Below are 18,101 nucleotides of genomic sequence, written 5' to 3' on the forward strand. Positions count from 1 at the left end.
AACAAGTTTTGACTAGTAAAAACTACATTTTGACTATCCTGAATGGTACTTTAAGATATCTACATTTATATTCTGACTAGTAAGAAGTATGGTAGGCCACTTTAAAACATAAAATCGGCTTATACTGACTATTACTGTTATTATTATTATTATTATTATTATTATTATTATTATTATTATTATTATTATTATTATTATTAATAATAATAATAATAATAATAATAATAATAATAATAATTTATTATTATTACCCGTAGATATGTTAATTAACCATTATGTCTAGTCAAACATCTATTCAGATATGTGGAATATAAGCGAGGTAAAGCCGTGGCCTGCCATAAGGGCGGTGTCTCTTTAAGGAACGTCACATTGTGACGGCGTTCTGCTTTTAATCCAATCGCTTTCGTCTATTTTCACATGTGTCAATACGAGGACACTGATTGGCTGGTTTAACCTTAAACAGGCACTTTGAATTTTTCTCGCGTTTCACATGATGAGGCTGTTCTCGTCAATGTTATTTCATAGGTAAATAAGTCAAAATAAGAAGACGCGGCATAAAAGGGAGGAATTGTTTGCATTTTAGGTGAGTCCCCGCTTAAACGGAACATTTTATTTCTGCTCGGCATTTCGGAGGGAATGTTAATTAGCGTACGTTAGAATACAGTTAGCGCATATTAGCTTAGGGCATCTGTTGGCAGCTTAACAACAATGTTAGCAGCGTTGCACTTCAAAAAAGAAAGACAAATTAAATACTGCAAAAATAATAAAGCCTTCTTGTCAATTCATTAACTTTACAAGCCCCCGTGTGGGTTAAAACATGTTCAGGAAAAATGTTTGCTCGTTTTCTTGGTGGCAAACTGTTTATACATATTTTTTATGCTTTCCTCCCAGTTTTAAAATCCCTTTGACATAAAGGGTCGGCCAAGATGACAAACTTGGGTGTTAAGGCACTCCTCAGCTGGGTAAGTTCAAACTACTGTTAGTTATACTTTGAAGTACACAATCATTCAGGTGTCAGTTTTAATTTTTTTTTTTTTTTACTCATTTTATTAAAAAAAATATTATTTTACAGGTCAATAGTATCAAGCTGTCAAACAGAGTGGAACGGATTGATGATTTACAGGATGGGGCGGTCCTGGTGGAACTGATTTCTGTGCTGTAAGTGGGAGTGTTGCCATGCAGGGTTAGTTTGTGTAAACAATAATGAGGATCACCATGTTTTTCAAAGCTGTTTAGGTAAAATGGGGACAGAATCATGTGTTAGTGGATTTAGGGAGTTTTGCCTTTTCAGTTGGCTAAAGGATAAACAGTTTTTTATATATATATAAATAGTTTTAAGCGACTTCATACTTGTATGAAATCGTTTACTTCTTAATTTGCTACATTACAGCTTTACTTTAAAGTGTAACGTGTAATCTCAATCTCCAATGTAAACATTTTAGACATTCAATTCAATTTTATTTATATAGCACCAATTCACAACAAGTCATCTCGAGGCACTTTACAAAGTCAAATTCAATCAAATCATACAGTTTTGTCAAAAAGTTTCCTATCAGGAAACCCAGCAGATTGCAGCATTCAATCCTGAAAGAGCGTAGAGCCACAATGGACAGTCCTCTGCATTGTGGATGGCTTTGCAGCAATCCCTCATGCTGAGCATGCATGAAGTGACAGTGGAGAGGAAAAGTCCCCTTTAACAGGAAGGAAAACCTCTGACAGTATTTGTTTAAAATGTATTATCACAAAAAACAAAACATACTGCAATGTCTAGTTTTTTTGTATTGTGATTACCAGTGTATAATTATTAGGTATATATTAAATTTCAATACAGGTAATTATACTTGCACTTATACTAAGGTGTCATATCTAAAGTCTGCCATATACAACTGTATCTTTTTTATAGTGTATTTTTCTTTAAAGAATATTCATTTGTTGCATTAAGGTAACTTATTTTTTATATTTCTTGGATTCATTTTTTAAAGCTGTATAAATAAAAAGTTATGTTATTGTCTAGTGTTTACATTACATACAGATCTTCTAAGTCACTTGTAACGCAGTAGAAATTGGAGAGAAATGGTAAATGATCAGCTTTTTAGGAAAAGGGTCTCAAGCATTTAATTTTGTGTCCAAACAGGAAAAAGGAACCAGTCCCCAGTTTAAGTAGTTCTTCTGAGGATTGGTTTGGTCTCATTGAAGAGTTCCTTGCAAGTAAGCTGGCTTTTTTTCTCCTTTTTATGCTATCCATGTTTTGCCAACTCTCTATCAAGCTATTCTATTACTTATCCAAGATGCAATTAAGCTCTTCACAGTTCTGCTAGTGACCTAATTGGATTTGAGTGTGCTGCAGAAGAGGCTAAAGTATCCTGGACACATGCCCAGAGGACTTGGGTATTAGACTTCTGTCCTGCAGTTTAGTGCAGTGGTCCCAAGCCCTGGTTCTCAGGGCTCACTGTCCTGCATACTTGAAATGCTTATAGTTTTGAAACTAAGGGGAAACAACACTTCACACGTATTGTTTTGAAACTTCAGATGACGAGATATGAGAATCATGTCTGGAAAGCAACTTCCAACTTATCAGAGCAGATAGTCAACCAACTTTCATACAAATACCAGCGTCTTATACGTGTTACTCTATTACTCTATAAGGAACTGTGTGGCAATTGTAAATATTCTTCTTAATTAATGCGTAAAGTATGGTAATTAAATTTGAAGAACAAGTTTTAACCTATATTTTGCTTACTTTTGTATCAAATTTACAATAAATATTCATAACTTAACTGTAATAATATGTAATTGAATTTGCAACAGTGGGAACGATAGTTGCTTTTCTGATTGGAAAAAGTCTGATTATTTTTGCTGTAGCTGTAATAATTGTGACTTTATTGTTAAAAACAATCTTTTCATGCCCAGGTACCACTATTTCCATATAAATGAAGGTGGCTTTGAGCACCGTTGTCTCATAGGAAGTAACTCTCTGTCTCTTTATCTTCATTAGGGGAGTGCAGGTTTAACCCAACTAAGGGCACCCCTATTTCCTGGGACAGCATTCGGAGGGGAAACAACCTAACAGTGGAAATTGCAAAGGTTAAAATCAAGATAAAAAGTGAATAAATATATGATACAAACACAAATTAAAGCTAATTCTAATTAGACTTTGCATTATTCCCAGGTGCTTGTGCTGCTTGTTTATTATGACATGATGAATGAGCGTTGCACTCTCAACACACTGGATTGTGAAGCAGAGGTAAGCAGACCTATGTTATTGTATATAATGCCAAATCATTTGTATTTTGAGTGTTTAGTGCAGTGCTTCTAAATTCATCTAACGTAAATGGATTTGTTACTGGAATTTAATGACCTTATAATGTTTCCCCTCTGTTAGCACGAGCTTGCCAAGCTGACCCTTTCTTTTGTGATGGAGAGTGAGGGCTGTGTTTATCTGAACAAAAGACTTGAGCCATACTTGGCAAAGAAATGTAAGTTTTTGGCAATAAATATCATGGGAAGAGCAGATAGTGTCTCGGATACATTTAATTAAAAATACTACCGTGTCTGGTTTGGATTGAAATGCAAACTGTATGTTTAGATTTGTCAGTGTCCCGAGAAGTCTTTGACCAGACAGCAACCACCTCCACCTCCAGTGTGTCCTCCCCCTCCACTCACTCAGATGATGATTCTCCAGTCTTCCTGCGCACACAAAAAGTCTCTTTTGTTGATCTGGAAACAGTGGCTTCCTCCTCTGTCAGGTATCGATGTGAATTTCCAATTAATCCAGCTTGAGTTTTAGTATGGCCCTCTATATGATATAATGTAACCCAATATAAACTCGGAAACATTTCAGATGTAAGAATCCTATTCTTCAACTTGCTTAACTTTTTATTTCCACAGCAAGTCTCCTTTGGTGGAGGTTATGAATACGCCTAAATTTCAGATGAGAAAAATGCAAAGGCAGATTTTGAAGGAGAGAGAATACAGAGATGGTTTGGAAAAAGAGCTAGCCAACACGCTCACACTCATGGCCCAGAAAGGTAGTATAAAAAACGTATATATACATATACATAAGATAACAACTAATAAAATGTACTATATACATTTTATTAGTTGTTATCTTAATCAACCCCATTTTTGCTAAGTGCGTTGTTTTGCTATTTTTTCCCCCCAGAATCACATATCAGTCAATTGCAGTACCGCCTAGATAAGCTGAAAACTGCGCAAGGCGATCAGGAGGAGACCATCACCGAACAAATCCGTGAGCTTGAGGCCAAAAACGACTCGTACGTATTTGAAAATGATCTAAACCGATTGCTAAACACATCTAATGCTTTTATTAAGATCCTTAGTAAGATCTTTGTTTCCCTAGGTTGCAAATGCGCCTGAATGAGCTGCTAAAGGAAAATAAAGATTTGAAGAATACCTCAGTGGACATGGAGCGGAAAGTGGATGAACTTACAGGAGAAAATGGGGAACTCACCTTTCAGGTAATAAGTTATTAATAGTATCTACTAACTTTCTGTTACATTCAGCAACACTAAACATTTTCCCCGTTTGTTTGCAAGTGTAGCATTAATTGTAAATGTGGTTACATAAGATAAGTCGGTATATGTAGGGTTGGTCTCTTGTTTTATCCCCTTTTGACAAGTGAAAAGCCAAAAGTTAAAGGCCTAATTTTAATGCTGTATTTAAATACTATTGTCAGATGAGAGCAGTGTGTTCCAAGCTGGCGATCTTTGAAGCAGAAAATGGCCAATTGACACAAGCTCAAGCATCTGCTGAGGAGGAGTGGAGGAACAAAACGAGCCATTTGCAGTCTGAACTCAACCAAGCAACCACGCAAAAGGTGGGCTGTGGTTTTACAATAAAACTGTGCAGCACTGGTGCCATTTTACTGTTACTATTTTTTTTTTAATTCTGGTTCCCTGTTTTTCAGGAACTCCTGTCTGAACAAATTCAGATCCTCCATGGAAAGATTTCCTGCTTGGAGGAAGAATTAAGGAAAGCCACCAAAGAGGAATTCGGAGAAAACATGGGTCCTGTAATGGAGGTAAGCCGGGTTTCATATGGAAAAATTAGCTTTTTTATTTATGTATTTTCCAGGTCTGGGAAAAACATGGAAAAATAAAATAACATGGAAATATGTGTACTCCACACATTGTTTCCTCTATTGTCTAAATGTTGTACTCAATCTTTTCTTCTGTGTCCGTCCTTCCTGCTTCCTAATGTAACTTTGCACTTTCCTCCCTGATTTTCTTTTTTTTTCTTTACTGTATTCCTTGTGCCTTTCTTTTTGTTTATTCTTTCAATCTTTCTGCATCTTGCTTTGCTTTCTTTCTTCTGTCCTTGCTTCCTCCCGTGTCATTCCTTGTTTCCTTCAAGCCTTTTTTTCTCTCTCCAATGACCACATTTGAAGGCTCTTCGCCATAAAAAAGCTCAATTCATAGTGAACTTCTGTATTTTCGATATTGAAATGAAGATAAACGGTAGTCTGCAAAATTGAGTTCGAAAAAGTTGGACTTTTTTAGTTACTGTAAATGTGTCGGGGGAATCTGAGGAACGCCTATAATGTTTTAAAGTTAGTAACAGGTTATCAAATGGCTATAGAAAGTTTATTTTCTTAAACATTTGTTCCATGATAAAAAATGCTTATTAGGTATCTCTTCTTAAATCTCCAGAGAGAAATGTTGGAGACTGAGATTGAAAGTCTGAGGGATGAGCTGCAGAGCACAATTTGCTCCCTGAAACAGGCAGAAGAGCAGATCCAAACCCTAACTCACAAGTTGGCCGAATGTGAGGAAGAAATAGCGCAATATAAAGAGTTACTTAAGCAGCAGAAATCCCAAACTGAAGAAGTGATTCAAGCCAAGGATGAACTTCTGGATAAGATGCGTAGAGATCTGGAGGAACAGAGGAGGGTTCTTGAACAAGAAATTTGTGATCTCAAACTTCAACGTGAGCAAATTGAGCACCTGAAGACTGAGGAGGTGACCAGACTACAGCAGCACATCACAGCTTGTGAACAGGAATTGATAACACTAAAAGACATCAAGAAAGAAAACGATGATCTTCTACATCAGGCAGATGTCAAGGTGAAGGACCTTGAGATGAAGCTTGTGGCTGCTACCGCTCTGTTAGCTGATAAAGACCAACACATTTCCAAGCTCCAAGAAGAGGTCGATTTGTTTGCAGAACAAAGAAAATCAAGCAAAGATGAAATTCAGGCAAAACAAGACGCACTTGATAGATTATTAGAGGAGAAATTACACGAAGAAGAACTTCTTAACAATAAAATCCAAACCTTAACAGTGTCTATGGAGGACCTTAACGCGTCTCTGAAACGGGCTGAGCAGGAAACGCAACTTAAGCAGGATCTGCTGGCTAAAACCCAGCAAGAGACCGCTCAAGAAAGGAATATACTTCAGCAACAAATTTTAAGCTGTCAGGAGGATGTGCAGAGGCTACAAGGAGAGATTTTGGAAAGAAATGAGCAGCTGGTTTTGGTCAACAATGCCAACACGCAACATTCAGAATCTCTTCAGCAAGAGATCAGCAGCCTAAAAGTTCAAATAGAAAGTCTTAATGACGCTTTGAGAAAAGCGGAGGAACAAGTTCTGACCCAGCAGGGTTTGCTTACAAAGCTGCAGGAAGAAAGCCGTCACCGGGCAGAGCTTCTGCAGCAACAGCTGTCTGCTTCTGAAGAGGAGGTAAAGGCCTTAAAGGAGTCAATCCAGGCGAAGGAAGATCAGATGCTGCTCATGAAAACCGAGAGTTCAGAGGAGTCTAACCGTCTGCACCAAGAGGTAACAGACTTGAAGACTCGTGTTGAGTGTCTTAATTCCTCATTGAAGACAGCTGAAGAGAACTTCCAGTCTAAGGAAAACCAGTTTGCTGAACAGCACCAACAAAGCATTCATCAAATAGAAACCCTTCAAAGGCAGGTGGTTGCTTCTCAAGATGAGATAAAGAAGCTAGAAGCAGAGATTGATGCTAGAGAGGAGCAGATGGTTCAGCTGAAGACTGAGACCTCTACTAAATCTGTGTTACTGCAGCAGGAGATCCAAGCTCTAAATGAGCAGATAAAAAGCATCTCTGCTTCTCTGGAGACTGCTGAGAACCAAATTAAAGCCAGAGAAGAACTCTTGACCAAGCAAGAACAGGAAAGTGCTCAGCAGATCGAAGAACTAAGGAACCACAGAACCGTTCTTGAGGATGATCTGAATCAACTAAAGCAAGACATTAAATCTAAAGAGGACGAAGTCCAAACATTGAAAGCTGATCACTGCAAAGAGTCAGGGACTCTGAAAGATGAGATGCATACTCTAAAGAATCAAGTTCAATGTTTGAGCGACTCCCTGAAGTCTGCAACAGACCAAATGCTGGCTAAAGAAAACCTGCTGGCTCAGAAAGAGATGGAGATTTCTCAGGAGAAAGATTCACTTCAGAACATGAGGGCAGCTTTTGAAGAAGAAACAACAAGATTGAGGGAGGAGATCCAGGCTAAAGAGGAACAGATGAGTTTCTTAAAACATCAAAGTTCAGAGCAAACTGATTTATTCCATAATGAGATTAAAGATTTAAAGTCTCAGGTTGAATGTCTTAGTACCTCACTGAGGGCAGCTGAGGAGAAATTACAGTTCAAGGAAAATCAGTTTGTAGAGCAGCAACAACAGAGCATTCAGCAAATGGAGGCTGTCCGCATGCAGATGGCTGCGTCTGAAGACGAGGTGAAGAAGCTAAAGGCAGAGATTGATGCTAAAGAGGAGCAGTTAGTTCAGCTAAAGACTGAGACGTCTGGTACTTCTGGGTTACTGCAGCAGGAGATTGATGCTCTAAATGAGCAGATAAAAAGCATCTCTGCTTCTCTGGAGACTGCTGAGAACCACGTTAGAGCCAGAGAAGAACTCTTGGCCAAGCAAGAACAGGAAAGTGCTCAGCAGATCGAAGAACTAAGGAACCACAGAACCGTTCTTGACCATGAGGTGAATCAACTAAAGCAAGACATTAAATCTAAAGAGGATGAAGTCCAAACATTGAAAGCTGATCACGGCAAAGAGTCAGAGGCACTAAACGGTGAAATGCAAGCTCTAAAGAATCAAATTCAATGTTTGAATGAAACACTCAAGTCTGCAACAGACAAAGTGCTGGCTAAAGAAAACCTGCTGGCTCAGAAGGAGATGGAAATTTCCCAGCAGAGAGATTCTCTTCAGAACCTCGTGGCCTCTTCTGGAGAGGAGAAGCAAAGACTCAGAGAAGAGGTGCAGGCCAGAGATGAACAACTTATTCTATGGAAAAGTCAAAGTTCTGAACAGACCGAGGTTCTGCACCAAGAGATAAATGAATTAAAGTCTCAGGTTGAAGGTCTTAGTTCCTCTCTGAGGACAGCTAAGGAGAACTTGCAGTCCAAAGAAAATCAGCTTGCAGAAGAACAGCAACAGAGCACTCAGCACAAAGAGGCCCTTCAGAGACAAATGGCTGCGTCTGAAGATGAGGTGAAAAAGCTAAAAGCAGAGATTGACGCTAAAGAGGAGCAGATGGTTCAGCTAAAGACTGAGACGTCTACTAAATCTGGGTTACTGCAGCAGGAGATCGAAGCTCTAAATGAGCAGATAAAAAGCATCTCTGCTTCTCTGGAGACTGCTGAGAACCAAATTAAAGTCAGAGAAGAACTCTTGGCCAAGCAAGAACAGGAAAGTGCTCAGCAGATCGAAGAACTAAGGAAACACAGAACCGTTCTTGACCATGAGGTGAATCAACTAAAGCAAGACATCAAATCTAAAGAGGACGAAGTCCAAACATTGAAAGCTGATCACTGCAAGGAGTCAGAGACTCTGAAAGACGAGATGCAAACTCTGAAGAATCAAGTTCAATGTTTGAGCGACTCTCTGAAGTCTGCAACAGATCAGGTACTGGCTAAAGAAAACCTGCTGGCTCAGAAAGAGATGGAGATTTCTCAGGAGAAAGATTCACTTCAGAACATGAGGGCAGCTTTTGAAGAAGAAACAACAAGATTGAGAGAGGAGATCCAGGCTAAAGAGGAACAACTTATCAGCCTGAAAGAAGAGGGTTCCATACAGTCAGAAAGGCTAGAGCAAGAAATTAAAGGTTTACAAACACAGCTTGGTGATATGGCCAAATCAGTGGAAACAGCTGAGGAAAATCTTCAGACTCAGATGGAGGTGCTAAATAAACAGCAGCAGGACAGTGCTGGTCAGAAGGAGCTTCTCCAGGAGCGGCTGTCTGCTTCCCAGGAAGAAACCAGGAAGATGAGAAGCGAGATCCAATCTAAGGAAGAGCAGATGGAGCTGCTGAAGACTGAAAATGCAGAGCAGGTGAACTTGTTGCGTCAAGAAATCCAGAGTTTAAATAAGCAGGTGGAAACTCTCCGTTCCTCAATGAGGAGCGCAGAGGAAGAAGTCTGCTCCCGGGAAGATCTTTTGGCTAAGCAACGTCAAGAAAACGCGGAACAGAGTCTGGAGCTCCAGAGCTTACAGGAGAATGTCCATCAATTAAAAAAACAGCTGGAACAACTACACTCACACGAAGAGGAGATCGAGAGGTTAAGAGAGTCCCAGGCTGAGAAGGGAAACGAGCTCCTTGAAGCTGAAAACAAGCTTCAGGTTCTGCAGACAGAGTTGTCAGAAGCCAAGATGCTCATCGCGGACAGAGACCAGCATCTAAACACGCTGAGACAGGAACTTGAGCTTCAAGTTAACTTGTTGCATAAAGCAAAAGGAGAAGCCGAGGCCAGGGAGGAAGTCATGGCTGAGATAAAAGAGGAGAACTCCAGGCAGAAGGTGGTTCTCCAAAATGAGATCAAGGGGCTCAAAGGAGAATTGGAAACAATTTCTCAAAAGCTTTGTGCTAAAGAGCAGACGTTGATTGAAACCCAGCAAGAGTCCGAGAAGCAGGTGAGCAATCTCCAGCAGCAGCTTTTACTGGTAAAGGCAGACCTTAACCATCAAAAAGAGGCTCTAATCGCAAGCCTAGGAACAAAGGACGCCATGCAGGACTTGCAGTTGACCACGTTGAAGGAAAAAGAGGCTCTTTTTCAAGAAAAAGAAGCGCTCATGTCCAAGCTGGTCCAAGCAGAGGTGGACCAAAAAGCTCTGGAGAACCAGATCAAAGCCATAATCCTGGAGAAAGACGGACTTGCACAAGCCAACCAGGCCATGGAGAGAGAGAGTAACGCCTCTCGTAAATTGGAGGCCGTGCTGCAGAAAGAGGTTCAAATTCTGAAAATGGAGAAAGAGCAACTTTTGAAGCAGAGAGAAAAGATGGAGGACTTTGAGCTCGTCAAGAGAGAGCTGGAACAACAACTTGCAGCAAAAACCGAGGCTGTTGACCACTACAAGGCTCAGGTCAGTGCAGTGGCACTCCTTAAAATGCTAAAATTACATGTAAATTATGTTGTCGTTTGGTGTCTTACAAATGTGTCCGTCTCATCATCTCAATCCCACAGGTGGAGCGAGCTGTGAGCCACTACAACAGCAAGAAACAACTTCTCCAGAAAAGTGAGGAGGAAAACCTGGAGCTCAAACAGGCTTTAGAGCTTAAAGACAACGAATTCAAAGCTATTCTCACGGAACATAAGGTGCTCCAGCTTGACTTGGAGAAAATCCAGACCAATGAGAAAAGGCTCAAGGCTCAGGTGGCCAGTTTAGAGGCACAGGTTGGTACTGTACATTCAGATAAAATACCAAAATATTATCACATGGTGCTTTTGCATCAAGTATCTTGTGTTCTAACATTTATCATGATGTCTTTCTTTAGGTGGTCTATGCTGATCAAGTCCTTAGAGCACAAAATAAGATCCATGGTAATGGAGGTGGTGTGACGGACTCGGCTTATCCAGAGGGTCCCAGGACACACTCTCATGTTGGCGCTACAGTGCAGGTGAAGAGGTCCATGAGCTCTGACAGCCTGGATCAAAGTTCGCTGGACGATTCTCTGAACAGTACAAGGTAAGGCCTAAATAAGGAGTACTCGTTATCTCTGATTAGCCAAATCGCTCCTTGATTTAAAAATCTTGCCCCAACAGTTTTTTTTTTTTGTCTTGCTGACTGAGCACTCATTCAAAAAATAAACTGTGGCCATTTTTCTACCATTTAGTCTCTAGACAGCGCTACATTTATGTTGAACTGTACAGGTGGTTCTTACACTGGGTCTAAAATGCCAAACGAGCAATGAAAAGTGCTGTTTTTATGAATTTTACAAGCAAAAGTTACACATGTTCAAGGGTTCTAGATGTTAAAATCAAGGTGTACTAAATTAGCTCAGATGCTACAAAAGCATCACATTGTTTCATCCTGTGATACCTAAAGATGAGACTGAGACCAAGCTAGTATTTAAGAATTGCAGTAATACTTTAGAAAACATTTTCACATTTTTGTCCGTTTGAGTATAGACACTTGAATCTAGAAAGATTTCATTTTGTAAGGGACAATGTGAAGGAACCCTCTTACAGATTGTTCTGTTTAGTTCTTTAAAATATGTTGAGGGTCATTTTTTAAAATTTACTTTTTAATCTTTTTATAGATTCCTGCATAGATGTGGGTAAAAATACTTGAGTTAAAAGTGTACAACCAGCAAGAAGAAATATAATACCTGCCCCTCCAGTCTGTGCTGCTGTTCATTTGTGAATAACAAGGGATCAAATTCTATGACTGACACTTCTGTTTTTTTTTTTTGCTTTTGTTTTTTTTAAATAATTTCCAGGAAACTGTCTGCACCTGGTGAATCGAGCACACCGCTGGTTCGAAGCTCTGAACGTTTAGCAGCCAAACGTCGGGGCCTTCAGGCAGAGTCTCTGGAAACGCTCTACTTTACCCCAATTAACACCAGGCGGACTAAAAGGCAAGTTTAAAAGTCACTATATGGCATATTTTTATAGTTCTTTTAAACTCTTCATGAGAAAATAGGCATTTTCAGAGAATGCAATATACTGATTACACTTGAATGAGAAACACTTGATTTATTTTTCCCTATTAAAAAAATCCTAATATTGAATAAATGTTATCTGCTGAACAAAAAAAAAGATTTAAAATGCAGCAAATAAAACAAAGTAGACACAATTATTGTAGATCTGTATAGAGGTATTAGACATATGCCCTATTAAAAAGCGTACAGCTTCCTAACTTTATCACTAAAATGTTTTCTGTTTTGCTTTCAGCCAATTCCCAGCAACAAAAGTGACTTTCTTTGAAAATACGTGTTGTATTTAGCCAGGTTTAATGAATGTGTGTCCCCTAGTTTTTTTTTTTTTTTTTTTTTTTTGATGAAAACGTCACTGGATGTTTTTGCTTTTACTGCCATTATTAAAATGAAAGTGAAGAGGCTTTCGTTTAAGAAGATATGCAGTTGTCAGTGAAAGCTCCTCCTAAACAAAACAAAAAAACTACAAAATGTCCATCAGCACCATGAGGGCCAAATTTATACCATTCTTGAACTGCAGTTACAATTGTTGCTGGTATTTAATTTAAGCTTTGGTGACTCGCTTGGCTCGACACTACTGGTTTGAATCTGTATAAATAAATAGCGTAAGAAAATAAATGGATTTGTTTGTCGTTCCTAGGTCCAGTGACGAGTCTGACGTGGAGCTGAACTCGACCCATAAAAATCCAACTTCATCTATCAAACGACGCAGAACAACACAGGTCATAAACATCACCATGTCCAAGGTAGAGAGAACCTCTTTGCCCTTAGACATGCTTTCCTCCCTGAGATGCTGCTCTAGTTCTGAGTCTGTTGCGTGTTTTCCATCTCTAGAAAACGCCAGGCCACGGCGAGGCCGACGAGACCTTTTACAGCTTGCATTCAGCTCGCTCACAACCAAACCTCAACGGTGCTCACTTTGCACAACCCATGTCCATGGAGGTGTTTAATACACCGGCTGGAAAGGCCAGTGCTGCCAGCGATCAGCTGATTGGTCTTCCAGGCTACAGACGGAGCACTGTCCACACACACAGTAAGTTCATTTCTTGCTTTATTTAGAAAATCAGAACCATATAGTGTTGGACAGGCTGTAATTTTGGATGGTGTTCTTAAGCATGCATCTAACCAAGTCTCCGGTCTCTGCTCGCTTCCAGCTGCTAGTACCTTCTGTGTGGGAGCAGAGAACGAGCCTGATGGTGGACCTGAGGACTGGCTGAGGATCGCAGAGCTGCAGGCCAGGAACAAGGCCTGCCTCCCGCATCTGAAGAGCAGCTACCCTGTGGAGTCAGAGGTGAGGAAAAAAGCAAATGATCCGCCTGCAGCAGCCTTTGAGATGGTTGGAGAAGTAAACTACATGTCTGTAGCGAGTAGTTTTCTCCTAAGATTCCTCTTGGTTTATCCCTGTAGACTGGCCAGGGCAGTGCATTAACTTTCACAGACGAAGAGCTCCGCACTGGAGATCCCTCTGATACAATCAGGCGGGCGTCCATGATGCCGGGCCAACTGCAGGACTCCCTGGTCTCCCATCGCCACTCCCTCATGGCGGCTCAGACGGGTGTTGCTACTCGTTCCCATCGTCTGTCCTTGATGCCCGGCCAGCTGCCTGCAAGACCAGCCCTCTCCTCTCAGCTGAAAAGCCCAAAGGGCTCCAAGCACTCTTCATCCAGCTTGTCTGTTCACCAGACTTCTGTTGAGGTGGGTGTAGAATGCATGTTATTAAAATTTACATTACTTGGTGATCTAGCTCAGTGCTGTTTAAAGTCAGTCTTCAAGGGCTGCTATCAGCCTAGTTTTAGATTCCCTGGTCTCAACACGAATCAAATAAATGGGTCATTAGCAGACTCCCTCGGGACCTGAATCTGCTGTTGGTGGCAGGAACACGCCTAAAACAAACAGGGCTGTGGCTTAATCTGATCTAGCTTGTCTGAAGTGCAAAAAGAAACTACAAAAATGCGCCCTTCTGAAACAGAAGCAAGAAGAATAACCGGGTAATAAAAACAAGTTAAAATGTTTTTGCAATCAAAGTTCAAGATTGTTGTAAACCTGCTAGATAATTATAGAAAATGACCGATTTAGTGAAAATGAACAACACTGTAGCTTAATAAATTTTAGACATAGACAGCTTTATTTGTCATTTTGTATGCACAAAGTATGTACAGAACAAAATTTCGTTTGCATACAGCTTGAAAAATCACAGTCGCACTAATCTTCAGGATAAGGATGCAGCAGCGATTTATGTAAACAATTGAATGTAAACAATGTAACAATGTAAACAATGCAGGGGAAATAGACAGTGTGCTATTCACAGTATCCAGGAGAGTATTATTAAAACTGTGTAATATACGAGTGTGGTACAGAGTCAATTTTGTGGCTTCGGCAGTTCAACAGTCTAAAGCATATATGCAAATGTATAAATGAGTGTGTTGAGCTAAATTTACCTGCACTATGAGAAATATTGTTTCATTTATTACCGCTTCCTATTTATTATGTTGGTCTTTATTTGAATCTGAAGAAAAAGACGAGAGCCAGCTGCTTCCCTCGTCCACTCACTCCTAAAAACAAGAACGTGAGCAGCGGACCATCCAGCACTTATCTTCAACCTGCCCTCAGTCCTGTGAGTAAATACATGTGCTCACCTGAACTTCATCACCCTAGTGAAAGCTGGGTTTATCGTTGTCGAGAGTTGTAACGGTCTTCTTTCAATTCATTTTAGGCTGGTCGTCGGGAGTCTATGATGTTCACGATTGAAAACACCCCAAAGAGCAACAACTACCTAAAGAAAGGGCTGAACAAACTGCGCAATTCCACTCGAAAATCCCCTGGAAAAGCTCTGAAGAAGTCTCCTTCTCAGAAAAATGCCCGTAAGGGTCAAGAAAACTCTCCTTCAGTGAACTCTCGTGCCACAGTGGGACGAGCTGCAAAGGCCGGCAGCTTTAAGTCCCCACAGGTTGTAGCTAATGGACAGAGGGGATCTAAAACCACGAGCAGGTCTGCAAAGTCTCCTGGACTGACTGCTAGCGCTCGCAAGGTAAACTTACACAAAGAAAACGCCTAAAAGCAGCATCTATTAAGCCAGCTGCTGCAGTGGTTGTAAAATGTTACATCTAACCAAGGAAAGGGACGACAGTCTTTTGAACGACGATGTCAGAAATTTGCAGCCATCAACAAACCTATAAAAAGAGATTAATGTAGACTTATGGATACTTTGTGTGTGTTAAGAGAGCACCTTTCTGTCATTCAACTTTCAAGCTACTGCAATAGTTAGTCTAACGTCAGTTAAAGGGGACATATGCAAAATTTCTTTTCTTTCTTTTTTTTTTAATTTTATTTAGCTTTTAAATACATTTTGTTGTGTACCTGGAGTCTCAGAGTGCAGAACATTTTTATTTGGTCTCTAGGTATTGTGTGGATAGCTTTATTTTGTTTGTGTCATGTTTTTCAAGTTCAGTTTTATCTTAAATTTTTTTTGAACAATTATGTCAGACTATTTGCTGCGGAGCTGCTAAACAAGGTTACGGCTTTCCCGCTTACCAGTTTCATGAATCTGCCATTTTTTACTTTTTTCTACCGCAATTTTAGTAGTAGCTCAAGGATGCCGAAGCTACAATTGTATAAGTTAAAATGTTGCTCCCAGAAGCACTGACACATGTGTGCTGGTGTCGTTCCTCTGCTTCTCTGGATTCATTCCCTCAGCGGAGCCTTAAAATGGTGCAGCTCATTAAAAATGAGCGTGACGGTCTAATTTCAGCGTAACTTTGACAACTTTCAAAGTACTGGTAAGGGTCTATTACGCTGAAATGCGCTGATGAGAACCCTGCTCTTCTTCATTTAGGGGTCTGTGGGCCAGAGCCGGCGTTCTAAAACCAAGTATTTCACGCTCTAGTGTTTTACAGGATTTCCTGATACCAAGACTTTGAGATATGTTTGTTTTAAAGGTCCAGTGATGCCAAACCTTCAACTTCTTCAGAGAGCGACATTTTTTCCCAGGATTCTATGATATTTGAGTTTGCCCTGAAAATGCTGCCGTTTTCCAGTGCCAACAGTGCCATACATTAACTTTCTGAGCACAAAGCAAATATGCCACAGAGACTGATGACCAGGAAGTTCAAGTACGAGCATAAAATGACCATTAAAATCCCTTGAAACTAGATGCAGATGATTAAACACCCTCAAAAAGAACATTAAAGTAAACAATGGTTCATAAGACATGTTTCCAACACTATAGCCCTGGCTAGAGGAAGCAAAGCAACTGAAGAGCATCTCTGAGCCAACAGTGCTTTGCTGTAGACATGTTCTTCATCGCTCAACAGAACCGAATCCTAAAACCTATTTGGCTTATTCATAAAGTCCCTAATAACATTTGAACTGGATTTTCTTGCCGTCTTTTATCAGTAGTGCTGTTTAGCTTCTCATACAGTCATAGAGGATGTCTTATTCCTGCCCCAACAGGAATCTGCTCTGGCGTCTTTCTTCCACCGGGTGGTGTAACCACTGCTGCTTCAACTTGAAACCTGTGAACCATGTTCCCAACTTTATCTCTGGCACATTCAGGGCCTGCGCTATCTTTTTCTATGATTCAGTTTTCCTCATGTTTACAGACAACAGCGCGGGTATTTAATAGTCGTATTTTAAGCGCTCTTGATGCATCTGTTAATTTATTGCAGAATGTGTGCCGGGGATCACAGCTGACTTGCAAATGTGTGGTGTTCTGGATAATTTGGGGATCAGTATGCAGTCACATTAACATTTAGAAAGCCAATACTTCTTATTGTGAATTTACTGAGAAACTCTTAACCTGTGCAGTAACGTGTTCAACCAGAACGTTGCTGGCTCATCACTGGAGTCCTGTCAGACTGGTTTAAAAACAAGTTTCCTGATGTTTCGAAGTGAATTTTACTTTCAAACTGCATCAAAAACCATTCACTTTTTTTTTTTCTTCTTATTTCTGCATTTTGAATCATAAGCTGCATTGGGCTGTTTAGGACCGAGTTAGTGATATACAGTAACGCCATAGTAAAGAGGTTGAGTTTAGTCATTAGTTTTCAGTAACTGAACTTATAAACATTTTTTTTTTTTTTTTTTTCAGGAGCAAGTTTTATTAAAAGAGAACATTGTCTGAAGTCCAAGAAGGTTCACATTTCTATTGAGTTTTTCTTGTGGGTGGGTCTCACATGGTGGTGTAACAGTTAATGGTGTTACTACCTAACAGGGTCATGGGCTCCACACTCCTGTTTCCATTTCTTTACCATCTCAGGGTTTCTGCAAGGTCATAAAGTCTCAAATTGATCATCTTAATTTCAAGCCTTAAAGTCTCATATGTTCTATACTTGTGTTTTGAAAAATATGTAACATGTTGCTGTTTTTTTTTTATTTTCCTTTAAGAGTTTTACAGATACCATTGGTTTGCTCTGAGTTGTAGTTCTGGCTGAGGAATTGATGATTTATTGCCCTTCAACAAAACTGGAAGCCCTGTGATGCAGAGAAGAAATGAAGCTTATTTGAAGGGAATTTTAAATCTGCACCCCCTGCAAAACTTCAATTCTGCTCCTGAAACTAATTATGTTTAGGGAATTAAAATAAAAAAAAAAAATTTTTTATCCACTACCTGTTCATTTGTTGTAGAAAAGTATTTTATTGTATATTATAAATATTGGCTTGGAAAAAAATACATTTTTAATTGGCTTAAACCTGCTGATGAGAGTAGCTGTCAAAGAGTGTTGCCCAACACGCCATAAAACACCAAATTCAAGTTGACAAACTTAAATTTACTTAAGCTGTCAAAGTTAAACATGCTATTCTCAATGTTCACAGGTTTTTCATTTAAAAGTTGTTGATTGGCTGAAACTTGCAGAAGCCCTGTAAGAGTTTGATTTGCTGTAAAAATGTTTTCCCTTTATGGAAATTAACTTTTTTTTTTTTTTTTTTTTATCTACCTCTACAGGTTATGAGGCGGATGAAGGTTTGAGGGGCTGGTTTCCAAAGTGGAGTTCGTCATTATCAAGAATCTTACTTTATTATATCCATTTTTTCTTATCTTTTATATAATCAAAGATTTTAATTTTGTCCGTTAGGACTTTTTTGAAATGACCTTTTCTTATCTGTTAATAAATCTTTCTGTACAATATTTACATGTCTGTTGAATAAAAATAAACAATATTGTTTCAGTGTACCCAGTA

At 39.6% G+C, this 18,101-nt stretch overlaps 1 protein-coding gene across 3 annotated transcripts; it reads left to right on the forward strand.

Annotated features, from left to right (window-relative positions):
* Positions 1-475: 475 nt before the first annotated feature.
* Positions 476-18,094, forward strand: numa1 (nuclear mitotic apparatus protein 1). Of its 3 annotated transcripts, none has more exons than XM_036149750.1 (25): positions 476-583; positions 892-962; positions 1,073-1,158; positions 2,135-2,208; positions 2,996-3,084; positions 3,170-3,244; positions 3,383-3,476; positions 3,587-3,746; positions 3,889-4,028; positions 4,163-4,274; positions 4,361-4,478; positions 4,697-4,837; positions 4,928-5,041; positions 5,670-10,352; positions 10,454-10,663; positions 10,765-10,955; positions 11,710-11,847; positions 12,566-12,671; positions 12,760-12,958; positions 13,080-13,216; positions 13,333-13,620; positions 14,438-14,539; positions 14,639-14,953; positions 17,012-17,055; positions 17,867-18,094. In XM_036149750.1, exons 2-24 carry the CDS (start codon positions 927-929, stop codon positions 17,042-17,044), a joined length of 7,641 nt encoding a protein of 2,546 aa, XP_036005643.1. In that variant the 5' UTR covers positions 476-583; positions 892-926; the 3' UTR covers positions 17,045-17,055; positions 17,867-18,094. The 3 variants fall into 3 exon arrangements, with proteins under 3 accessions (XP_036005643.1, XP_036005644.1, XP_036005645.1); XM_036149751.1 differs by having other exon boundaries at positions 13,083-13,216; XM_036149752.1 differs by lacking the exon at positions 17,012-17,055.
* The last annotated feature ends 7 nt before the right edge of the window (positions 18,095-18,101 follow it).

The sequence above is a fragment of the Fundulus heteroclitus genome, chromosome 18, assembly GCF_011125445.2.
Source record: "Fundulus heteroclitus isolate FHET01 chromosome 18, MU-UCD_Fhet_4.1, whole genome shotgun sequence".
Lineage (NCBI taxonomy): Eukaryota > Metazoa > Chordata > Actinopteri > Cyprinodontiformes > Fundulidae > Fundulus > Fundulus heteroclitus.

Excerpts from the sequence above, each read along its gene's own strand:
- numa1 (XM_036149750.1), top strand. The coding sequence starts at position 927 with ATGACAAACTTGGGTGTTAAGGCACTCCTCAGCTGG. Across the intron at positions 3,245-3,382 it reads CACTGGATTGTGAAGCAGAG|CACGAGCTTGCCAAGCTGAC; the intron begins GTAAGCAGACCT and ends CCCCTCTGTTAG. Across the intron at positions 10,353-10,453 it reads TTGACCACTACAAGGCTCAG|GTGGAGCGAGCTGTGAGCCA; the intron begins GTCAGTGCAGTG and ends TCAATCCCACAG.